The sequence below is a fragment of the Anomaloglossus baeobatrachus genome, chromosome 8 (genome assembly GCF_048569485.1).
Source record: "Anomaloglossus baeobatrachus isolate aAnoBae1 chromosome 8, aAnoBae1.hap1, whole genome shotgun sequence".
Lineage (NCBI taxonomy): Eukaryota > Metazoa > Chordata > Amphibia > Anura > Aromobatidae > Anomaloglossus > Anomaloglossus baeobatrachus.
The window spans coordinates 208,356,045-208,378,217 of record NC_134360.1 but is presented as its reverse complement, the minus strand read 5'-3'; the positions used below and the strand labels follow the sequence as shown (position 1 = coordinate 208,378,217).

The 22,173-nt window shown below is 46.2% G+C and overlaps 1 protein-coding gene across 2 annotated transcripts; it reads right to left on the bottom strand.

Moving 5' to 3' along the window:
* Positions 1 to 1,096: 1,096 nt before the first annotated feature.
* On the bottom strand, positions 1,097 to 21,931 carry LOC142249422 (uncharacterized). 2 transcript variants are annotated; one of them, XM_075321076.1, is made up of 2 exons: positions 21,730 to 21,931; positions 1,097 to 2,953 (listed from the first exon to the last, which is right to left on the bottom strand). In XM_075321076.1, the coding sequence occupies exons 1-2, from the start codon at positions 21,747 to 21,749 to the stop codon at positions 2,149 to 2,151; spliced, it is 825 nt and encodes a 274-aa protein (XP_075177191.1). In that variant the 5' UTR covers positions 21,750 to 21,931; the 3' UTR covers positions 1,097 to 2,148. The 2 variants fall into 2 exon arrangements, with proteins under 2 accessions (XP_075177191.1, XP_075177193.1); XM_075321078.1 differs by lacking the exon at positions 21,730 to 21,931 and adding an exon at positions 19,014 to 19,107.
* Positions 21,932 to 22,173: the final 242 nt, after the last annotated feature.

Sequence of the window (22,173 nt, the reverse complement as noted above, 5' to 3'; positions counted from 1 at the left end):
TACACAGCCACAAACCTGGCACTGATTGTCCACAATTTCACTGCAACCACAGATCTGCCGCAGATTTATCTCTATGTGTGACGGGGCCTTTACTGATGGGTTGTCTTTCGACACTAGGGTCCACGCTGGTTTTGGGAGGTGCCATCAAAGATGCGCTTCATTACTGGTGATTGCTCTGTTACTTTACTGGGCTTGCTTTGTCTGAACTTCGCTAGTCGTACTTCCTGTTTGCTCAGTGTGCTCTTGATGCCTGTCTGGTGTAAGTGTTCTAATCTTGTCTTCTGACCTTCCTGACCACGTCTCTGTCTGCTCCATGAACCTTATATATTGCCTCCCTGCTTCTGACCTCAGACCTCTTCGTGATCACGTCTCTGTCTGCTCCCTGAACCTTATACGTTACCTCCCGACTTCTGACCTTGGACCTCTTCCTGACCACATCTCCTTCTGCTCCCTGAACCTTATACGTTACCTCCTGACTTCTGACCTTGGACCTCTTCCTAACCACATCTCTTTCTGCTCTCTGAATCTTATACGTTACCTCCTGGCTTATGATCCCGGCTCGACTGACTACCCTTCTATGCATACTGCTCCTAGTGTCTAGCATCACAGTGGAGTTGGACAACTTTTGGCGACAGTTTGAATCCGCTCTACTGAAAGGGGCAAAGCTGGGAAAGGGTTTGGATGTGGACATGTCTGCCCGTCCAAATAATTAAAAGTGCCAGCATTTTGTAAGACTGGAGTAGCATTTCTGGTAAGATTCATGGGGGGTCACGCCACTCAGATGATGCACCAAATTCATTAAGTGGTGTGTCCCTCTTAATGAATTTGGCGCCTTTTATACCATTAAGACTAGCCTAGCATGAGCGCGTTCTACGCCAGTATTAATGAATCGGCTCCAATGTGTACATTGAATTCATTCATCATGTTTACAAATCAGCTGAGCCAGAGAAAAGCACTAAATAACCTTTAGATAGAATATCCACTGGGGGACATTTATTATCACGTTTGGGGGAATTTTTTAATGCAAATTGTGACATTTCTTTATTGTAAATGCCGTAAACAAAATGATCAAAATTTTTTTTGCACTTACTCCAAAACTTAAAATTAAAAAGAAAATGTGTCATAGCCCCATTTTTGCCCCCCTCGTATTTCAGTTACTCCCATGAATTTAAGTAGAATGGTCATTGTGAATCAACACATTGGCAGTCATGGGATCCCCTGTCTTTCAGAGTGGGGTCCTGGTCCTGATCTATTACACATTTTAGCATATCTTGTGGATATGCCATAAATCTATAGGTTGGAAATGAAGAAAATACTCTTAATTGTTCAAAAAGATTCATGCGGCCCTGTTCCACCATGTAGTCCTGACCTCCATGCCGGCCAAATCAGGACATTTTTCACTTGTGTGGCTGGTATCATGGGATTCTTTGGCATTTTCTAAGCCCCACAATGTTGTAATGTCACAAGAGGTGTTGTCCCTAGGTTCACGCAATGTCATTATGAGGCTTATTATTTGCTAGAAGCTCCCAGTTATTCAGAGTCAAAGGTGATGGCTGCAGATGTGAAGTCTGTCTTGATCAGGCTGCCAAAAAGTAATGGACACCAGACCAAGGCAGCGTGAATCGTTTTGCTCAATTCTGTTTGACATATTTTAATACATGCAAAATACAACGTTTGATGAAGTTAATTTTAAGTATATTTTATTCATTTCAAAACTGACAAGGTATGTCTACTAGTGATGAGCGAGCACTATCATGCTTGGTACTCAAAACGAGCAGGTCGGATGCTCGGACGAGCTCAACTAGAGTACCGAGTATAATGAAAGTCAATGGGAAACTCAAGAATTTTTCCCTTCAAGTGTCCTACCTACTCATTCTGAGTATTAAGTATGATAGTGCTCGCTCATCACTAATGTTTCCCTCTAGAAGAACATGGTTGCCTTCTTCAAAAAACAGCATCACACCAGTTGTATCTATTATATTGTGGCTCAGCTCCATTGAAGTGAATGCTGCAAAGCAACGATACCACACACAACCTGTAGGCAGGCCTGGCATTGTATTTGGAAAAAGGCAGCCATGTTTTTCTAATTCCGGACAATATCTTTAAAAACTCAGGTCTACTCGAAGACCCTGCCAGAATCTATGCCTATTAAGACTGATTGCGTAAAGTCCTGTAATATGGTTTCTGGATGCTTCCTGCAGACAATGGTGGTGAGTTACTTGTTTCCAATGAAACCTTCCTCTTCTCCTGTGTAACTTGTGAAGCCTGTGAACTGCTGGATTCTCTGGAGATTTTCTTGTAAGTGGTCGGTAAAGTGACAGGAATGGACGTGGTTGTTTGCACAGACCGGCTCGTAACCGTCTTGGCATCTTCAATGGATTTCTTGAGCATCATGTGAACTCTTTCCAACTCCTCTCTTTCTTTTCGACTTTCCTGCAAAAACTGTTCCAGCTTGTTGTTTTCCTTTGCTAGATCCCGCATTTTTCTTTCCATATCCTTGAGTTGAGTCTGCAGCTCAGACTTTTGCTGCTGTGTCTGTACAATGATAGGAACCATTTCTCGGAGCTGCACAGAGAGAAGCTGGTTGTTCTCTTTCAGATGAGAGCACGTGTCTTCCTGCTCATATAGCTCCTTGATGACATCCTTGGTCATCTTGCCTTTAAATCTTGGATTGCCTTCTAGGCCCAGGTCTAATCTGAGTTTCTTGACAGTTCGGTGAAGATTCTTGTTTTCGTTGGTCAATTCTTTAAGCTTGGCTTTCAATTCTTGGATCTGGCTACGTGAAGACACCTCAAGTAGCTTCAGCTTGTCCCTGGATGATTCCTCTCTTCGGAGGGCATCATCTCTCTCCTTCTGACACTTCAGCACAATTCGACTTACTTCATATGACGACATGTAGGACCTAAGCAGAGGATGCCTGGATGGATCAGAGAGGCTGACTGCAGAAGGGGACCTAAGAAAAAAGATATCTCAAGTCAGCCAATACACATCAAAGTAGCAATATATATTTTACCAAATCTCATTCATACACTGGGTAAAAAGTCCGCATTGTAACCATCCATGGTGAGGATTATAAATTTGAAGCACGTCTGTCTATGTTGCAGATATTCTTGGCAAATTTCACCCTTTGGGACTGTGTTCCCACCATGAGTTTTTTACGCTGGATATCTTAATTGTGTCAAAAACGTAGCATCTAAAGGCCGCTTTACACGCTGCGATATCGGTACCGATATCGCTAGCGTGCGTACCCACCCCCATCTGTTGTGCGACACGGGCAAATCGCTGCCCGTGCCGCACAACATCGCCCAGACCTGTCACACATACTTACCTTCCCTGCGACGTCGCTGTGACCAGCGAACCGCCTCCTTTCTAAGGGGGCGGTTCGTTCAGCGTCACAGCGATGTCACGGCAGTGTCACTGAACCGCCGCCCAATAGAAGCAGAGGGGCGGAGATGAGCGGGACGAACATCCCGCCCACCTCCTTCCTTCCGCATTGTGGCCGGGAGGCAGGTAAGGAGAGCTTCCTCGTTCCTGCGGTGTCACACGGAGCGATGTGTGCTGCCGCAGGAACGAGGAACAACCTCGTTACTGCTGCAGTAACGATAATTGAGAATGGATCCCCATGTCACCGATGAGCGATTTTGCACGTTTTTGTGACGATGCAAAATCGCTCATAGGTTTCACACGCAACGGCATCGCTAATGCGGCCGGATGTGCGTCACCAATTCCGTGACCCCAACGACTCCGCATTAGCGATGTCGTTGCGTGTAAAGCCCCCTTTACAGTTCCAGCAAAGTGGATGGGATTAATTGAAATCTCATACCCATCGTGATTTTCATCTTATTCAGTATAAACTGGCCTGCGGTGCGTTTCAGATCGGTAAGATGTCAATTTCTCTTGCGAGTACGCTGAATTTTATGTGCAGATTTTTTCCCATAAAATTGATTTTGATGCAGAAAATCCACAGATAATAGACGCGTGTGTTTTTACTGTGTTTCTGCTGCCAGAATGCACTAAAAAACGCGTGGAATCTGCACATGAATGTATCAATAAATTTTTGTAAAAGTCAAAAACAAAGCTGCTTTCTTTAGAGTATGGCACAGCAAAAAGAGAAAAAAAATTGCCACGTTAAAGAAAAAAAAAAATTGAATGTGAAAAAAAAACGCACTAAAAACCACAATGCAATTAACCTAATTTACCTAATACTGTAGATGCAGAAATGCTGAAGAAAGTCTGCAACAACGAAAACTCAGCACTTAAGCTGCGTTCACATGTCCTGTAATCATCCGTGAGAACAGATCCTGCAGAAATCTGTTGGCAAAATGATTTCTGCCAGATCCGGTTTTTTTAACATTGAAGTCTATGGAGAACAGATCCGTCAACAGATTGCTATTTATCCTCCATAAACAAATGTAAGAAAAATGTATGCCTAATTAGCAATCCGTTAATGGATCCGTACGCCGTAGACTCCAATGTAAAAAAAAAAAAAGAAACAAAAAAAAGGATCCTGCAGTCATCAGTTATTTAACAACGGACACAAAAAGTTGTGTTGCAGAAGTTTTTTTCCAACAGATCTCTGCGGAATCTGTTCTAAGGGATGATTATAGGATATGTGAACGCAGCTTTACTCATCGACATGGTGAGAACGTAACATTGCAATACAGAGGGTAAAAACAGTGGCAAATACTCAGCATTTGCACAACAAAATCTTCACAATTTGGTTCGGATTTTGTAAGTGCAGAATTCCTGCACCAAATTAATCTCATAAAAGCAAAACTTAGTTTTACAGTCTCCACTTCATGGCTGAGTTGCTGCAGTTCCTTTTATATCTCAGTAATATCACTCAAGTGATGGGTGAGATTTATGGGGGAGATTTATGAGGAAGATATGTCATGAACGGACTTGTTACACAGGTACCTCCTATTACAGGACCGCGCTGGTATCATTGAGCTTTGCACCACAATTGTTAGTAAAGGCAAATGTTATGGCCAGGGGCCAGAGGTTATATACCGTTGGACAAGGGTTCGAAGGTTATACATCAGGAAACGAGGGGCTGGAGGTTATACACGAGACAAGGGGACGGAGGTTATACACCAGGGTACAAAGGGCAGGAGGTTATACACCGGGAGACAAGGAGCCAGAGGTTATACACCAGGGTACAAAGGGCTGGAGGTTATACACAGGGAGACAAGGGGCCAGAGGCTATAGACCGGGGGCGAGGGGCCAGAAGTTATACACTGGGAGACAAGGGGCCAGATGTTATAGACCGGGGGCGAGGGACCAGAAGTTATACACTAGGGGACAAGAGGCCAGAGGTTATATACTGGGGTACGAGGAGCCAGAGGTTATACACCAGGGCCGAGGATACGGAGATTATACAGTTAGGTCCAGAAATATTTGGACAGTGACACAAGTTTTGTTATTTTAGCTGTTTACAAAAACATGTTCAGAAATACAATTATATATATAATATGGGCTGAAAGTGCACACTCCCAGCTGCAATATGAGAGTTTTCACATCCAAATCGGAGAAAGGGTTTAGGAATCATAGCTCTGTAATGCATAGCCTCCTCTTTTTCAAGGGACCAAAAGTAATTGGACAAGGGACTCTAAGGGCTGCAATTAACTCTGAAGGCGTCTCCCTCGTTAACCTGTAATCAATGAAGTAGTTAAAAGGTCTGGGGTTGATTACAGGTGTGTGGTTTTGCATTTGGAAGCTGTTGCTGTGACCAGACAACATGCGGTCTAAGGAACTCTCAATTGAGGTGAAGCAGAACATCCTGAGGCTGAAAAAAAAGAAAAAATCCATCAGAGAGATAGCAGACATGCTTGGAGTAGCAAAATCAACAGTCGGGTACATTCTGAGAAAAAAGGAATTGACTGGTGAGCTTGGGAACTCAAAAAGGTCTGGGCGTCCACGGATGACAACAGTGGAGGATGATCGCCGCATACTTTCTTTGGTGAAGAAGAACCCGTTCACAACATCAACTGAAGTCCAGAACACTCTCAGTGAAGTAGGTGTATCTGTCTCTAAGTCACCAGTAAAGAGAAGACTCCATGAAAGTAAATACAAAGGGTTCACATCTAGATGCAAACCATTCATCAATTCCAAAAATAGACAGGCCAGAGTTAAATTTGCTGAAAAACACCTCATGAAGCCAGCTCAGTTCTGGAAAAGTATTCTATGGACAGATGAGACCAAGATCAACCTGTACCAGAATGATGGGAAGAAAAAAGTTTGGAGAAGAAAGGGAACGGCACATGATCCAAGGCACACCACATCCTTTGTAAAACATGGTGGAGGAAACGTGATGGCATGGGCATGCATGGCTTTCAATGGCACTGGGTCACTTGTGTTTATTGATGACATAACAGCAGACAAGAGTAGCCGGATGAATTCTGAAGTGTACCGGGATATACTTTCAGCCCAGATTCAGCCAAATGCCGCAAAGTTGATCGGACGGCGCTTCATAGTACAGATGGACAATGACCCCAAGCATACAGCCAAAGCTACCCAGGAGTTCATGAGTGCAAAAAAGTGGAACATTCTGCAATGGCCAAGTCAATCACCAGATCTTAACCCAATTGAGCATGCATTTCACTTGCTCAAATCCAGACTTAAGACGGAAAGACCCACAAACAAGGAAGACCTGAAGGCTGCGGCTGTAAAGGCCTGGCAAAGCATTAAGAAGGAGGAAACCCAGCGTTTGGTGATGTCCATGGGTTCCAGACTTAAGGCAGTGATTGCCTCCAAAGGATTCGCAACAAAATATTGAAAATAAAAATTTTTTTTTTGGGGTTTGGTTTATTTGTCCAATTACTTTTGACCTCCTAAAATGTGGAATGTTTGTAAAGAAATGTGTACAATTCCTACAATTTCTATCAGATATTTTTGTTCAAACCTTCAAATTAAACGTTACAATCTGCACTTGAATTCTGTTGTAGGGGTTTCATTTCAAATCCAATGTGGTGGATGCAGAGCCCAACTCGCGAAAATTGTGTCACTGTCCAAATATTTCTGGACCTAACTGTACTCTGGGGTACAAAGGGCTGGAGGTTGTACAAAGGAAATGGATGAGGAGCTGGAGATTATTCACCGTTGGTTCGAAGGTTATACATCAGGAGACAAGGGGCCGGAAGTTATACACCGAGGTACAAAAGGCCAGAGGTTATACACCGGGGGACGAGGGGCCGGAGGTTATACACCAGGGCCCAAGGGGCCCAGAGGTTTTATATTAGGGCAATGGCACCACATGAAAACCATGAATTCAACGATTAAACCCTTTGCAACCTATGACATACTATGTTTGTCATGAGTTGTTTCCCTGCCTTTGATGCGGGCTTGCACACTGAGCCTGCATCTTTCCCTGCAAACGAAGGCTGAATCTTTCAGCTTTCATCTGGCTCTTAGGCTACTTTCACATATCTGGTTTGAGCAGTGCGGCTCAATCCGGCTGTGAAACCTATGTAACGGATGCGGCAAAAACACCGCATCCTTTGCATAAGTTTTTACATGCGGCCCGTCCGTTTTTTTCCAGTTGCGGCATGCTACTGAGCATGCGCAGTGAAAGAAACCGCATGCGGCGGCCGGATGCGTTTTTTTTCCGCATCGCGCCGCATCCGGCGATGCGGTTTTTTTTGCCGGAGCAAAAAACGTGCCAGGGAACGTTCCATCCGGCCGCGGCATCGGCTAAATCTGCCGCATGCGGCAAAAACCGGACCGAACGCAAGCCCATGCGGCACATTACAGCACTAATGTAAGTCTATGCAAAAAAACCCGCAACCGGCGGCAAAAAAAACGGTTGCGTTTTTTCTGCACAGCGCCGTATTGTGCCGCAGAGCAAAAACCGGATGTGTGAAAGTAGCCTAACAGCCGCTCTCCATCCATGCTGTTAACCTGTTAAGTGCCTTTGTCCATCTCTGACAGCAGCATTTAACACTCACTGGCAGGGGGACATGCTGTTCTAAGCCCTCATCAATGTGACACATTTTTTTTTTAAATTCTTTTATTTATAAATGTAATCCTTTAACAGTACACGTAACAGTTCTTAAGATCAAATGGACCTTTGTAAGATACATTCAACACACCAAAAAATAGGACATAAGGCACACTTTACATTTTTACATTGTGACAGAAAATGTTCCCGCAAATGCCCCCTTTCAGGTGTATAGACATTCAAGGTTCCATCTAGCTTTTTCAAAGAATAAATTCACATTTAACAGGTAACATACGTAACTCACCAAGAATAGTAAGAAGCGAAAGAGGAAAAGACCAGAAAGAAAGCAAGAGAAATAAAACAAAGAATAGAAAAGAGTGAGAAACTGGGGAAAAGGAGGAGGGTGGTGGGGGGGAGGGCTGGGAGGTGGAGGGGCCAGGTGAGGGTAAGAAGGGGTGGGGGGGGCTGGGAGGTGAAGGGGCCAGGTGAGGGTAAGAAGGGGTGGTGGGGAGGCTGGGAGGTGGAGGGGCCAGGTGAGGGTAACAAGGCGTGGGGGGGGGGTCTGGGGATCCGCTTATGTACTACCTTCTGTGGTTCCCTCAGCCGCCTCAACACTGCCCACCAGAGCACCATAGTCCTCCGAGTGCTGGAAGTCCATCCACTCCCTCCACGTGGCCCAAAATTTCTCATATGAGTTGTGTAATGATGAAGTTAGATCCTCCATATACATGAGGTCATTGACTTTATTGATCCATTGAACCAGCGAGGGGGGTGCCGTGCTCCTCCATCTCTCTGGGATGCACACTCTCGCCGCCATGATGAGGAATTTCCTCAGAGATTTTTTGTATATTTTTTCAGAAGTCCCGCAGTGATGTAACAGGGCGGCAGGAGGTCCCAATTCCTCCTCTCCACCCGTCACCCGTGAAATGATATCCGACACTCCCCTCCAGAAGGGCCGGATCGCCTCACATTCCCAGAACACGGGTAGAATGTTGCCCTCTGCTGTGCCACACCGCCAGCACATGGTATCAACCGTTGGGAACATCGCATGTAACCTCGAAGGTACCATCTGGTTAGCAGCTTGTAGCTAGCCTCTTGAAACCTGGAGCTGATGGAGGATGTGTGCGCCAATCTGAAGACCCTTTCCCACTGTGTTGGTGTCAGCTGGATTCCCAGATCCCATTCCCACTGTGAAGCAAAAGGAGGGATTTGTTGGTCCGGGGGCGAAGATAGGAGCGAATATACTGCCGAAAGAGAATGCCGTATCGTGCCTGGTCCCATACATATTTGTTCAAACTGTGTCTTGGGTCGCTGAAAGAGGGATCTGCCTGGAAGGCTACTGAAAAAGTGTGCCAGTTGCAAGCATCTCCAATGACCAAGTGAGCTGGGATCCTGTTTAGCTGCCAATCCCTCTACCGACGGCCAGGTGTCCCGGTTTCCAAAGTCCTCTACCCGATCCACCCCGCCCCGAACCCAAGACTGAAAAACTGGATCCGCTCTGCCTGGCTCAAAGGCAGGATGGCTCAGGATTGGCGTCAAGCTCGATTGCCTGGGTAACATTTCTGATTGCACCTTCCCCGTATTACAGTATTTCACAGTTGACCCGATAGTTGGATGTGTTTTCAAGCTTGCAGGGACCTCCGAGAGCACTCATGGCAATTTGTTGAGGGGAATTGGGGAAAAGGACTGTTCAATTTGTATCCAAGCCTTTTGAGACCCGTTCCTGCACCAATCAATCATTCTAGTTAGATGACCTGCTAAATGATACCTTCTCATGTCTGGCAGCCCAATCCCCCCCTACACTTGGTCCTGTGCAAAATAGCTCTTTTTATTCGTACCGATTTACCTGCCCAAATGAAGGAGGACTGAGTGGACTCCAGAGATTTGAAAAATCCTGAGGGTATTTTGATTGGGAGCACCTGCAGTAGATATAGAATTCTAGGTAAGATATTCATTTTGTAAATCTGGCTTCTGCCAAACCAAGAGAATAATGATTTCCCCCATCTGTCACAGTCTCGCCTAATGGAAGACAGCAGAGACGGGAAATTCTGAGAGTAGAGCAGACCGAGATCCCCAGTCAGCCGTATCCCCAGGTAATTTAGAGATTGGGATGCCCATCGGAAATTAAACGATCCCTTCAACTCTTCCACCTCTTTGGATGAGAGATTTATGTTAAGGGCCTCAGATTTCGTGAAATTTATCTTGAAATTTGATAAACTGGAGTATCGCTGGAATTCCCTCATTAAGTTGGGCAGGGAGATCTTGGGGGCTGAAACGAAAAACAGGAGATCGTCCGCATATGCAGCTACTTTGTGCGTAACATGGCCCACCCCAATACCCGCAATATCTGAGTTGGCTCGTACGTGTCTGAGGAAGGGTTCTAGCGTCAAGATGAAGATTAAGGGAGACAGCGGACATCCCTGACGGGTGCCATTAGATATTTTAAATGGGTCCGACAGAATCCCATTCACTCGGACTCTCGCCGAGGGTACCGAGTATAAAGACATGATCCAACCCATCATTCCACTTCCCAACCCCAGACACCCGAGCGTGGCTTCCATAAAGGTCCAATCCACTCTATCAAAAGCCTTTTCGGCATCAGTTGACAGCAGGATAGAGGGTAGACCCCCACTTTTAGCTTTATATATCAAATTAATGGCCTTAACTGTGTTATCACGTGCCTCACGACCCGCCATAAACCCTGCCTGATCTGGGTGGATTATTTCAGAGATCAGAGGTGCCAGCCTGCTTGCAAGGATTTTAGCAAATAATTTTGTATCCACATTCAACAGGGATATCGGGCGATAGCTAGCACATTGTGTTGGGTCTTTCCCCATCTTAGGTATTACCGTGATGTGTGCTCTCAATGAATCTGCATTGGGAGTTGAGCCCTCTGAAGCCCTAGAATTAAAGGCTGACAGGAGGTGTGGGGATATAATCTCCTTAAGTTTTTTGTAGTATACGAGGGGGAGTCCATCAGGCCCAGGTGCCTTTCCCGATTTGGATGACCCTATTGCGTCCACCAGCTCTTGATTTGAAATTGGAGTTTCCAATGCGGCTATCTCGGAGTCTGTCAACCGCGGCATTTTTGCTTCTCTGATGTACTCTGAAATTTTACTTTTAATAGATGATTTTGACAAAGTGGGGTCATGTGTCTCTAAATTATATAAGGATGCATAGAATTTTTGGAACGTCTCCGAAATTTCTGCCGAAGAATGTAATATTGATCCCTGAGGGTGTGTAGGGGAAATTTTTGATATAAAGGTTGTCGCCTGTTGTTGTCTGAGTGCTCTCGCTAATGTCTTGCTACACTTGTTCCCGTATTCATAAAAATGTCTACGGCATCTATTAAGGACCCCTTTTGCCTTGCTGTTAAGTAGTTTCCGTAGCTCGTCCCGGACTTTGAATAAGGTTCCCCCCACCTCCGCCGAGGGCATCTGCTTATGTTGTGTCTCCAGATCTCTCAGCTGTGTTAGCAGTCTGTTGACCTCTAGTTCCCTTTCCCTCTTTCTTCTTGCCCCTTGCTGTATGAGAACCCCTCGAATAACACATTTGTGGGCCTCCCAGACCGTCGTTGGTGATGTATCCCCATCCGCGTTCAACGTAAAGTATTCAGTCAGGGAGTTCTGTACTTACTGAAGGCCTTCAGGGTCCTCCAGTAGGGAAGTGTTCAGTCTCCATTGCCACTGCTGTGGAAACGGAGATTGTAGCACCATAGACACAGTGCAAAGTGCATGGTCAGAGAATGTTATGCTATCTATCTGGGCTTTGGAGATCCTTTCGAGGTCTTTATGTTTTACAAAAAAGTAGTCCAATCTGGAGTATACACCATGTGCATTTGAATAGAAAGAGTAGTCCCTGACAGTCGGGTGCAACAATCTCCATGTGTCCACAAGCTGCTGCTCATGTAATAAGTACCGCAGCCTGCGGAGGGCTGATGTAGGATGTGCAGAGGCCCCCGAGGAGGTGTCCTGAGCTGGGTTTAGAGCGATATTGAAATCCCCCCCCATAATGAGTGTCCCCTCCACGAAATCCTCCATAGTTTCAACAAATCCGGCCACGGTATCAATTTGCCCCACATTGGGGAGGTATATAGAAGCTAATGTGTAAATATGCGTAGCGATCCTGCCCTTCACCAAAAATAGCCGTCCCCTGTCATCACTGCGAGAGTCCATGAATTCCCAAGGGATGGAGCGCGAGACAAGAATACTAGTACCTCGGGACTTCGGGTCCAGCGAGAAGCTATGATACGCCTCAGGGAACCAGCGTGATGTCAATTTAAACGGTTTATGTTTGCACAGATGCGTTTCTTGCAAGAAAGCAATTTGGACCCCCATTTTTTTTTACGTATTTGCCAGGATAGACCTCTTACCCGGGCTATGTAAACCTTTCACATTCAATGTCCCAGATTTCACCTCCGAGTTCCCTGGTTTATGCATGTTGGGTCAGGAACAGTGTTGAACCCCCTACAAAACACTGACCGGATACGGGAAAGTGGGTTAAGGATCGGGTGGGGGGGGGGGGATCAAGAATCAGGTAGAAAAAAGAACTAGCAGCAGAGAAGAAAGAGCAGAGAGAGAGAAAAAAAAAAGCGATAAGTATTAGCAGACAGAAAATATGAACAGTAACAGCTGGCCTAAAGGAATGGCCAGTAAGTTTCACACAATAAAACTATGCAGTCTCTGAAGAACTTAGAGACCTGGTGCTCTCCAGATGGGAGAACCACCCTTGGGGTGCGTGGAAGACCAAGGGAAAAAGCTAAACAAGCTCGAGGCAGAAATGACAATATTATAGTGAACTGAAAACCCACGTCTCACCCCCCCCCGTTACACAACAGGGCAGTGAGAGGCACATTTCTTAGAAGAACAACACGTTTATCAGACTATCCATCAACATTATCAATTGAAGGGTCCATGTGAGACCCCCTTAGGGGGAGAGAGAGACAAAGAGAGGGGGTGTGAAAGGGAGAGCGAAAGAGATAGAAAAGGGGAAGAAAGGGGAGAAAAAGATAAAGAAGAGAGAGAGTGGAGGAAGAGAGAAAAAGAGAAAGAGAAAGAGAAACGATGGAGCAGAGAGAGAGAGAAGAAAGAGAGAAAGGGACGAGAGAGAAAAGGAGGAGCAAGAAGAGAGAGGAGAAAGAGAGGGAAGAGAGAGAGAGAAGAGGGAGAGAAAAAGAGAGAAAAGGGAGGAACACAAACGGATAAAAGAGAGCATAGAGGAGGAATAATAATCTCTCCACCTCTCTCCCTGCCACCCAAGAAAAGAGAGACAAATACATTTCAAGTAGCAATTAACCCAATATTTAAGTTCGCGTCCGGCCTATAAGGAGCCATCCTCCCACATCTCCCGCTCCCCCCACCACAAGATAGAAAACCGCAATCAGACCCAAGTCTTCAATCTGGCTCCTCCTGGGAAGATTCTCCGGCCGGCTTGGGATCCCTGGAACTCTTCTGAGGTCTTGCACGGCGGCGTCCACCTTCTCTTCTTCTTTGGGGTAACCCGGCGGTTCTGTCCATATGTAGCCAGTTAGGGATCTCCACTGCCGGTGTATCAAGAAATTGGAAGAGACCCTCCACCTCCTCCAGCCGCTTCAGCAGATATTGGTCTCCATTGTGGCGTACTATTAGGTGAAATGGATGTCCCCATCTGTAAGATGCTCCTTTCTCTTTAATTTTTTGTAGAATAGGGAGGAGCTGACGCCTCATATACACGGTTCTGGCTGATATGTCAGGAAAAAGCTTGATTTCAGACCCTTTGTAAGAGACGGTTCCATGGACCCATGCCTTCCTCAGTATGGCTTCTTTATCCGTGTAGTAATGCAGTCTGTACAGAACATCTCTCGGCTGTGCTGTGTCACCCGGCCCCTGGCGGAACACTCTGTGGACTCTGTCGATCACATAAGTGGAGTCCTCTGCAGCTCCCATCACTTTGTTGAAAATTAAAGTTACAGACTTAAGGAGGGCAGCTGCTGCTATCTCTTCTGGGATGCCTTTCAAACGAATATTATTTCGCCTCCCCCTGTTTTCTTGATCATCTAACAGGATGGCGACATTTTGCAGGTGTGTACTGGCTTTGGATAGAGTTTGCTCCAGTGTGTTAACTCTTTCAAATAGTGTAAACACATCATTCTCCACTGCAGTGGTGCGTGTATCCAGAGCATCAATGTCCCCTTTCACAATGGACAGAGCCCTCTCATGTGCCGCCTCCATTTTAGTAACTAGATTGTCCAGGTCATGTTTAGTGGGGAGAGCAGCCAGCAGCTGCAGGATGCGCTCTGTATCCACAGTGGAGCTTCCTGGGTTAACTCCTTGTGTGATCTGACCTCCATTTTGGTTCCCCTGACTGTGTGGGGATTGACTGCTTTGGGAGCCTGACAACTCCTGACATGCCTGGGAGGCCCTGCATTCATTACCCACATGCATATCTCCATCAGTGCCCAGACTCCTGCTCTCTTCACCAGCCTGGCTCATCAAGCTCTGCTGTGGGGCCTGAACTCCACCGCCCCCCTCCTTCTGAGTATTCTGTGCAGCAGCCTCACCTCCTGTATACCCCTATGTAACGGGGTGCCGGGGGTGCCTCGGGGGTTGTAGTCGTGGCCCCTTTGTATGCCAGGCTAACCCCCTGCTCCGCCGTCACTATTGGGACAGGGGATTGTTCTGTGGGGCAGAGTGTGGTGGTACAGAGAATGCTGGCAGACGTAGAAAGACTCTGTAGACGGAGGTCAGATGAACCAGAAGGCATATTTATTGCACGAATCTTCACAATGGCAACAATTTGATAGCGTCGATTCACAACCTCTGCTGGGGGGGGAAACTTCACTTGTCGTCTCCTCTCATGGGGCTGTGCCCGGCTTCTCCACTTCACCTGGGCTCCCACTCTGGCTACTACAGGCTTGACACACCCAACCCTGCTTCACCATAGAGGACACTCTTTCTTTTCCTTTTTCTTCGCTAGTTGTCCAACAAGCTTCCACACCCTGCCCCCTCTGTTCTTCTCCCCTGTCCCGGACTCGACTGCCACCAAGCTCTCACTCCTCTCTCTCTCCCTTCCCCTGCTGCTGCCGGCTCCTCCTTTTTCTTGCCCTGTTTCTATGGGGACAGCCGTCCCACCCGGCCACTAGGGAAACCCATCTATTCAGTGCAATAAAGTACAGTATAAACATAAAACGTTAACAGCTTTGTCTACCCCAGCGGGGGTATCTTCAGGGGGAAACACTGCACCTCTTTGTAAGGGGTCTGCCCACCCCTTACATTCCTCCCCTCTTTTAGCCTTAGCCTCCCGGCAAGGCCCGTACCTGCAAAACACGGTTTTAACAGCAAGACATTTTTCAAAACCTTAAAAGCTTTCATATAAACCACAATCAATAAGTGCATGAGTTCTGTGCCCGGAGTCCCTTCCAGGGAGCTCCCGGTCTTTGCAGCAGGTTTGCCCGGAGGCCATAGCAGGCACTCCCGGTCTTTGCTGGTTTTCTGCCCGGAGTCTCTCACAGCACTCCCGGTCTTAGAAGGCAGGAGCACAAACAATAAAGTTCTCCTTGACATCACAGAAGGAGTCCTCGCTCAGTTCAGCATCAGGCTCCTTCCGGGCTCAATACCTTAAACATGGTTACAACCTTTACAACTTCACCGGTTCTTCAACACTACCAGTACTTAACACAAGTATGTCCCCCTTCTCCGGTCACTAGGGTTCACACGGGGTGATAAGCTCGGAGCCATTCGGCCCGCTGGGCCCGCACATAATCAGAAAGTGACTGACCTGGCAAGCGGCGCAGCCTCCGGAACGGTTCGTAGTTAATCGGTACCTCCGATCCTTCTGGCTCCAGCTTTGGCTCCTCGACTCCTGGTGGAGGTTTCACCGGTCACGGCATCCCAGGAAGTGACCCACGTTACTTTCGCGGGCCGCTCCGGACCTCCTGGCACAGCCGGTAATTTAACAGTGAGTACTTCTTCGGCTGCGGACTTCTTCGGGCGTCCTCTGCCCCGACTGGTTGCCACCAGCGCGTCCGCTGCAGCTCGCTGCTTCATCGGAGTCTCCATCTCACTTGAGGTCAGTTGTGGAGTTGGCGTCTCCTGCAGCTCTTTCTGTAATGGCGCCGGGGACAGTGGAGATGCTGGGGAAGGTGGAGGCGGGCCTTCTTTTCCCGCTCTTGTATACACTCCACCCCCAGTCTCGCACATCACGTCGACCCAGCACAGGCGACACCTTTTTTCCTCTGTAACGCCGCCCTCTTCACATGCCTTCAGCAACATCTTGGGGCCGGCACCTCCCCTCTTTGAGCGGCGCACTCTGTACTTCTTTTTCTTCGCCGGCCAACTCAGCGTCTTTCGTTTGGCGCCAATTCTTCGTGCGCTCGCTATGCTCGTGAAGACGGCGGCCATCTTACCGCCGTCTTGTGCCTGGTCCAACGCCCTAGGCACCACTTGGTCTCCATCTTCTTGAATCGGGACCCCCTCCAGATAATACGGATCCTGCCGACTACGCCACATGTAACGGGGTGCCGGGGGTGTCTCGGGGGTTGTAGTCGTGGCCCCTTTGTATGCCAGGCTAACCCCCGGCTCCGCCGTCACTATTGGGACAGGGGATTGTTCTGTGGGGCAGAGTGTGGTGGTACAGAGAATGCTGGCAGACGTAGAAAGACTCTGTAGACGGAGGTCAGATGAACCAGAAGGCATATTTATTGCACGAATCTTCACAACGGCAACAATTTGATAGCGTCGATTCACAACCTCTGCTGGGGGGGGGAAACTTCACTTGTCGTCTCCTCTCATGGGGCTGTGCCCGGCTACTCCACTTCACCTGGGCTCCCACTCTGGCTACTACAGGCTTGACCCACCCAACCCTGCTTCACCATAGAGGACACTCTTTCTTTTCCTTTTTCTTCGCTAGTTGTCCAACAAGCTTCCACACCCTGCCCCCTCTGTTCTTCTCCCCTGTCCCGGACTCGACTGCCACCAAGCTCTCACTCCTCTCTCTCTCCCTTCCCCTGCTGCTGCCGGCTCCTCCTTTTTCTTGCCCTGTTTCTATGGGGACAGCCGTCCCACCCGGCCACTAGGGAAACCCATCTATTCAGTGCAATAAAGTACAGTATAAACATAAAACATTAACAGCTGTGTCTACCCCAGCGGGGGTATCTTCAGGGGGAAACACTGCACCTCTTTGTAAGGGGTCTGCCCACCCCTTACACCTGCACCACTGGTCTCTGTGACGAAAGCAGAGATCTCGGTCCCAGCTGATCTCTGACGGTACCGCCCTGTACCTGCACGCTATGCATCGCCACCGCCACTTCTGTCCCGCTGCCACCACTGACGGCTGCTGTTGCTGCAGGCCCCTGCCTCATGGATGCAGGTGCCATTACTGGAGCAGGCCTGGAGACCGGAGAGAGCTTCCCCCCTTTGAACAGACGATCCACTGCTGCGCTGCTGCTTCTCAGGGGTGGTGGTCCGGTCTGTGGTGCTGTGCCTCTCCTCCCCGGCATGTTAGAGAGTGCCAGGTGGGTTTTGCTATGTTATTTGCCACCTCAGCCTGCAAGAGCTCCTACAGAGCACGTCAGCCTGCCATCAAGCTCAAGCCACGCCCCCCAATGTGACACAATTACAGGACGCCGATGTGTTGTCATGAAAGCCAGTGGTCAGCGGATGACCCCTGTGTCTGTCCTCACATTACTGTGAAAACCAGCTAGTGACCTGTGTTCATAGGAAACTATAATTTCTTCTATATACAGTAATGCTGTGGCATTGCTGTATATAGAACAAGTGATCAGACTATTGCAGGTTCAAACCCCCTAAGGGGACTATTAAATAGAAAAAAAAATGTAGATAAAAAAAATGTTTTAAAAAGTATGAAAAAAATAAAACAAATATAAAAGTTCAAATCACCTCCATTTTACCACATTAAAAATTAAGAAATAAAAAAATGCACATATTTGGTGTAAAGTGTAAAATAAATTAATCCAATTGCTAAACAGTGTAACAATGAAAAAAAAATTCCAGAATTACAGTTTTTTGGCCGCTGCAACAACAGAAAAAAATGTAATAACAGGCGATCAAAACATGGTGTATATCCCAAAATAATATTAATAAAAACATCAGCTTTAGGTGCAAAAAAACAAGTCTTCACACAGTCTGTGATGCCAGAAATGTAAAACGTCATGGCTCTCGGAAAGTCGTGACACAAGACTTTTTTTTCTTTCAAAATTTCTGATTTTTTTTTTCAACACTTAAGCCAAAAGCTATACATGCCTGGTATCTATGTAATCATACTGTCTTGGAGAGACATACTATCAGGTCAGTTTTTTGGTAAAATAAATGCTGTAAATTAAAAAAAAAAAAGAAAACAAAAACAATTGCAGAACTTAACTTTTTTATTTGCTATTTTACAACAATTGGATTTTTTTTCCCCCCCTGCTTACCATTACATCATATGATATATTGAATGGTCTCATTCAAAAGTATAACTGATGCCACAAAACAAAAATGCCCTAACACGACTATATCGTCCAAAAAAAAATGTTATGGCATTTGGAATAAGGGGAGGAAAAAAAAAGCACAAAAAACCCCATGAAAAATTGCCCAACCCTTAAGGGGCCAAAAGGTCCCAATACTGAATTAACACTATGATGCTGTCAGCTCAGGTCAGCAGAGCTGCGGATTAGGACGATTATTGCAATCCAAATATGGCCCCTATGGATATAAGAATTCAGAATGATATTTATGACATAAATGTATTTTCAGGTGTGTAATTAAACTAATTATACATGAAATTGCTTCAATTAAGCATCTAGAGAGTTTCTAATTATGTAGAGCTGCATATAACATGGACTTTGGCAAGAACAGAAGTAGAGATAATAAAATAAATTCTCCTAATTAAAAAAAACCAACAAAAAAAACCCAAACTTATTAAAATCTAAATTACTTTTCTATGACCATTTGATAATCCTAAATATTTGATAACCTGGTGACAATTATTTCCAACTGATGCAGATTACTGTGTACATGGATATACGCAGTGGATAAGATTGAAGGGAAGGGACATAAAAAGTTATTTTAATGTTGGGCAAATAGAAAATAATTGAACTTACTGATATTCTTTAGTTCTAAAATCTGCCTGAAGGTCTTTCCACCCTCTGTCACTGTCCGGGCAGCTTTACCTCCCTCCGCGCTGAGCTGTCCTCCTCTCCGTGTGTCAGTAATATGATGAAGGCTGTCAGGATCAGTGACTTAGCTGAGCTTAGACCCCTTCATCACGTGACGAAACATGCGGTTATGACGGTGTAACCACCAATGAGAAAGTGGTGCGGCAGAAAAAAACAGGACTAAAACTGAGAAATATGTGCCAATTTCAGAATGAAATTACTAAATTCAATTCTTTTCAATTCATCCAAATAACATTTTTACGTCCCTTTAAAAATCCCTAATTGGCATGTTTCAATAAGCCGATGTTACGCTGTATTAAATCTAAGTAAATATATCAGAATGGTACAGCTTTGTCTCTCTCCATCATCTATCTTCTATCAATCTCTATGTATCTATCCCTCTATCATCTATTTTCTATCAATCTCTATGTATCTATCCCTCTATCATCTATCTTCTATCAATCTCTATGTATCTATCCCTCTATCATCTATCTTCTATCAATCTCTATGTATCTATCCCTCTATCATCTATCAATCTCTCTCTCATCTATTTATCATCTATCTATCTCCCTCTATCATCTATCTATTTCTATGTCTATATCTATATATTGATCTATCGCTATAATTTATCTATATGTCTATCTCTATATCTATCTATCTATCCCTTTATCAATTTCTCTATCAATCTCTCTATCTATCATCTATCTTTCTCAATCAAATAAGCTCTATTAGCAGGACCAAATACATTAGTTTTGCCAAAGAAAGTGTACATTAAGGACTGGGGCTGATTGGTAGGGACTCTTGGAAGGAATGATGGGTGCACATCCAGGGTGGGGACTGTAGGAAGGAAGGATGGGGTCACATCCAGGGTGGGGAGGACTGTAGGAAGGATGGATGGGGCACATCCAGGGTGGGGACAGTAGGAAGGATGGATGGGTGCACATCCAGGGTGGGGACTGTAGGAAGGAAGGATGGGGTCACATCCAGGGTGGGGACTGTAGGAAGGATGGATGGGGTCACATCCAGGGTGGGGACTGTAGGAAGGAAGGATGGGGTCACATCCAGGGTGGGGACTGTAGGAAGGATGGATGGGGGCACATCCAGGGTGGGGACTGTAGGAAGGATGGATGGGGGCACATCCTGGGTGGGGACTGTAGGAAGGATGGGGTCACATCCAGGGTGGGGACTGTAGGAAGGATAGATGGGGCAGATCCAGGGTGGGGAGTGTAGGACGGATGAATTGGGGCACATCCAGTCTGAGGACTGTTAGAAGGAAGGATGGGGTCACATCCAGGGTGGGGACTGTAGGAAGGAAGGATGGGGCACATCCAGCGTGAGGACTGTAGGAAGGAAGGATGGGGTCACATCCAGGGTGGGGACTGTAGGAAGGAAGGATGGGGGCACATAAAGGGTGAGGACTGTAGGAAGGAAGGATGGGGAACATCCAGGGTTGGGACTGTAGGAAGGAAGGATGGGGTGACATCCAGGGTGGGGACTGTAGGAAGGATAAATCAGGGCACATCCAGGGTGGGGACTGTAGGAAGGATGGTTTTGGATACATCCAGGGTGGGGACCGTAGGAAGGATAGATCGGGGCGCATCCAGGGTGGGGACTGTAGGAAGGATGGATTGGGGCACATACAGGTTGGGGACTATAGGAAGACTGGATTGAGGCACATCCAGTGTGAAGACTATAGGAAGAATGGATGGGGGTGCATACAGGGTGGGGGCTGGATCGGGTCACATCAAGGGTGGGGACTGTAGGAAGGAAGGATGGGGTCACATCCAGAGTGGGGAATGTAGGAAGGATGGATGGGGGCACATCCTGGGTGGGGACTGTAGGAAGGATGGATGGGGTCACATCCAGGGTGGGGACTGTAGGAAGGATGGATGGGGGCACATCCAGGGTGGGGACTGTAGGAAGGATGGATGGGGGCACATCCAGGGTGGGGGCTAAGGAGATCCATGGCTTATCATAGTTCTCTTTCTTGAAATCTATGACATTCGCTCACATACCGTGCTGCTATCTCCATTACGCTATCTATCAATCTATCTATTTATCCTTCTATCAATCATGTTTTTGGCTTTTTGCATATTTTACATATATAAAAAACCCAAATCAGTATCATGCATTTTTTTCCAGTAGCGGTTACCCAGACATGTCACATAGATGACACATGGATGTAACACAAATGACCAAAGTGGACTGTGCAACATGTGCGATTTTTACACGGACGTATGACGGAGGCCTTGCAGACATTAACATAAAATATAATATCTGTAGACTGTGAGCCCTCGGGGGCAGGGTCCGCTCTCCTCCTGTACCAGTCTGTGCCTTGTATTATTCAGGATCATTGTATTTGTTTTAGTATGTACACCCCTTTTTCACATGTACCGCACCATGGAATAAATGGAACTATAATAATAATAATAATTAAAAAAATAATAATATTATGGAGTGATATGACAGCAAATTCCCCAGTTTCCTTGCTGATCTTGGGATTTACAAGGGCTGTGAATGGTGGAAGGTTAATCATTGGAAATGTTTATTCTGCAAATAAAATTTTAATTATTTATGCAACTTTTTGAATATTTTTTTTATCCAAAGTGTCTCCAAACACCATACAGACTATAAATATACAATATATAAGATTGTATCTTACCTGCCAGTCACTGAACTCATATCATAGGAGTCTATAAAAATCTTGTCTGCAGGTATTGGAGCACAGGAGGTGGATAATTACACCTGGAGGATTGTGGTAGCGAAACCTCATCCCGGCTGACAGCATCGCTTACAGCGGCTGTGTAGAGTTACTGTCATTAACTAAGAAGAATCCCTCCTGGTTACGGCGGACTCTGCAGACATCACACTAATTGATGCATGCTTACATCTTGATGGGAGACTTGAGAGCTGCCTACAGTTACCAGATTCTGGTTTCTTACGTACATTTCCCGGTATGGAGACATTGGTGATTAACGATGCCTCATTAGTACATGCGAATAGGACACCTTAAGAGAAACTTATTCTGTGGTTTCTACAAACTTTGCATAAAAAATAAGATTGCTGGAATCCAGACTATTCTGATGAATAATGGAAGAAAGATCCT

Bases quoted from the DNA above. Each gene is read 5' to 3' on its own strand.
- LOC142249422 (XM_075321076.1), bottom strand. From the start codon at position 21,749: ATGAGTTCAGTGACTGGCAG. The intron at 2,954-21,729 runs GTAAGATACAAT...CTTTTTTCTTAG, and splicing joins ATGAGTTCAGTGACTGGCAG to GTCCCCTTCTGCAGTCAGCC.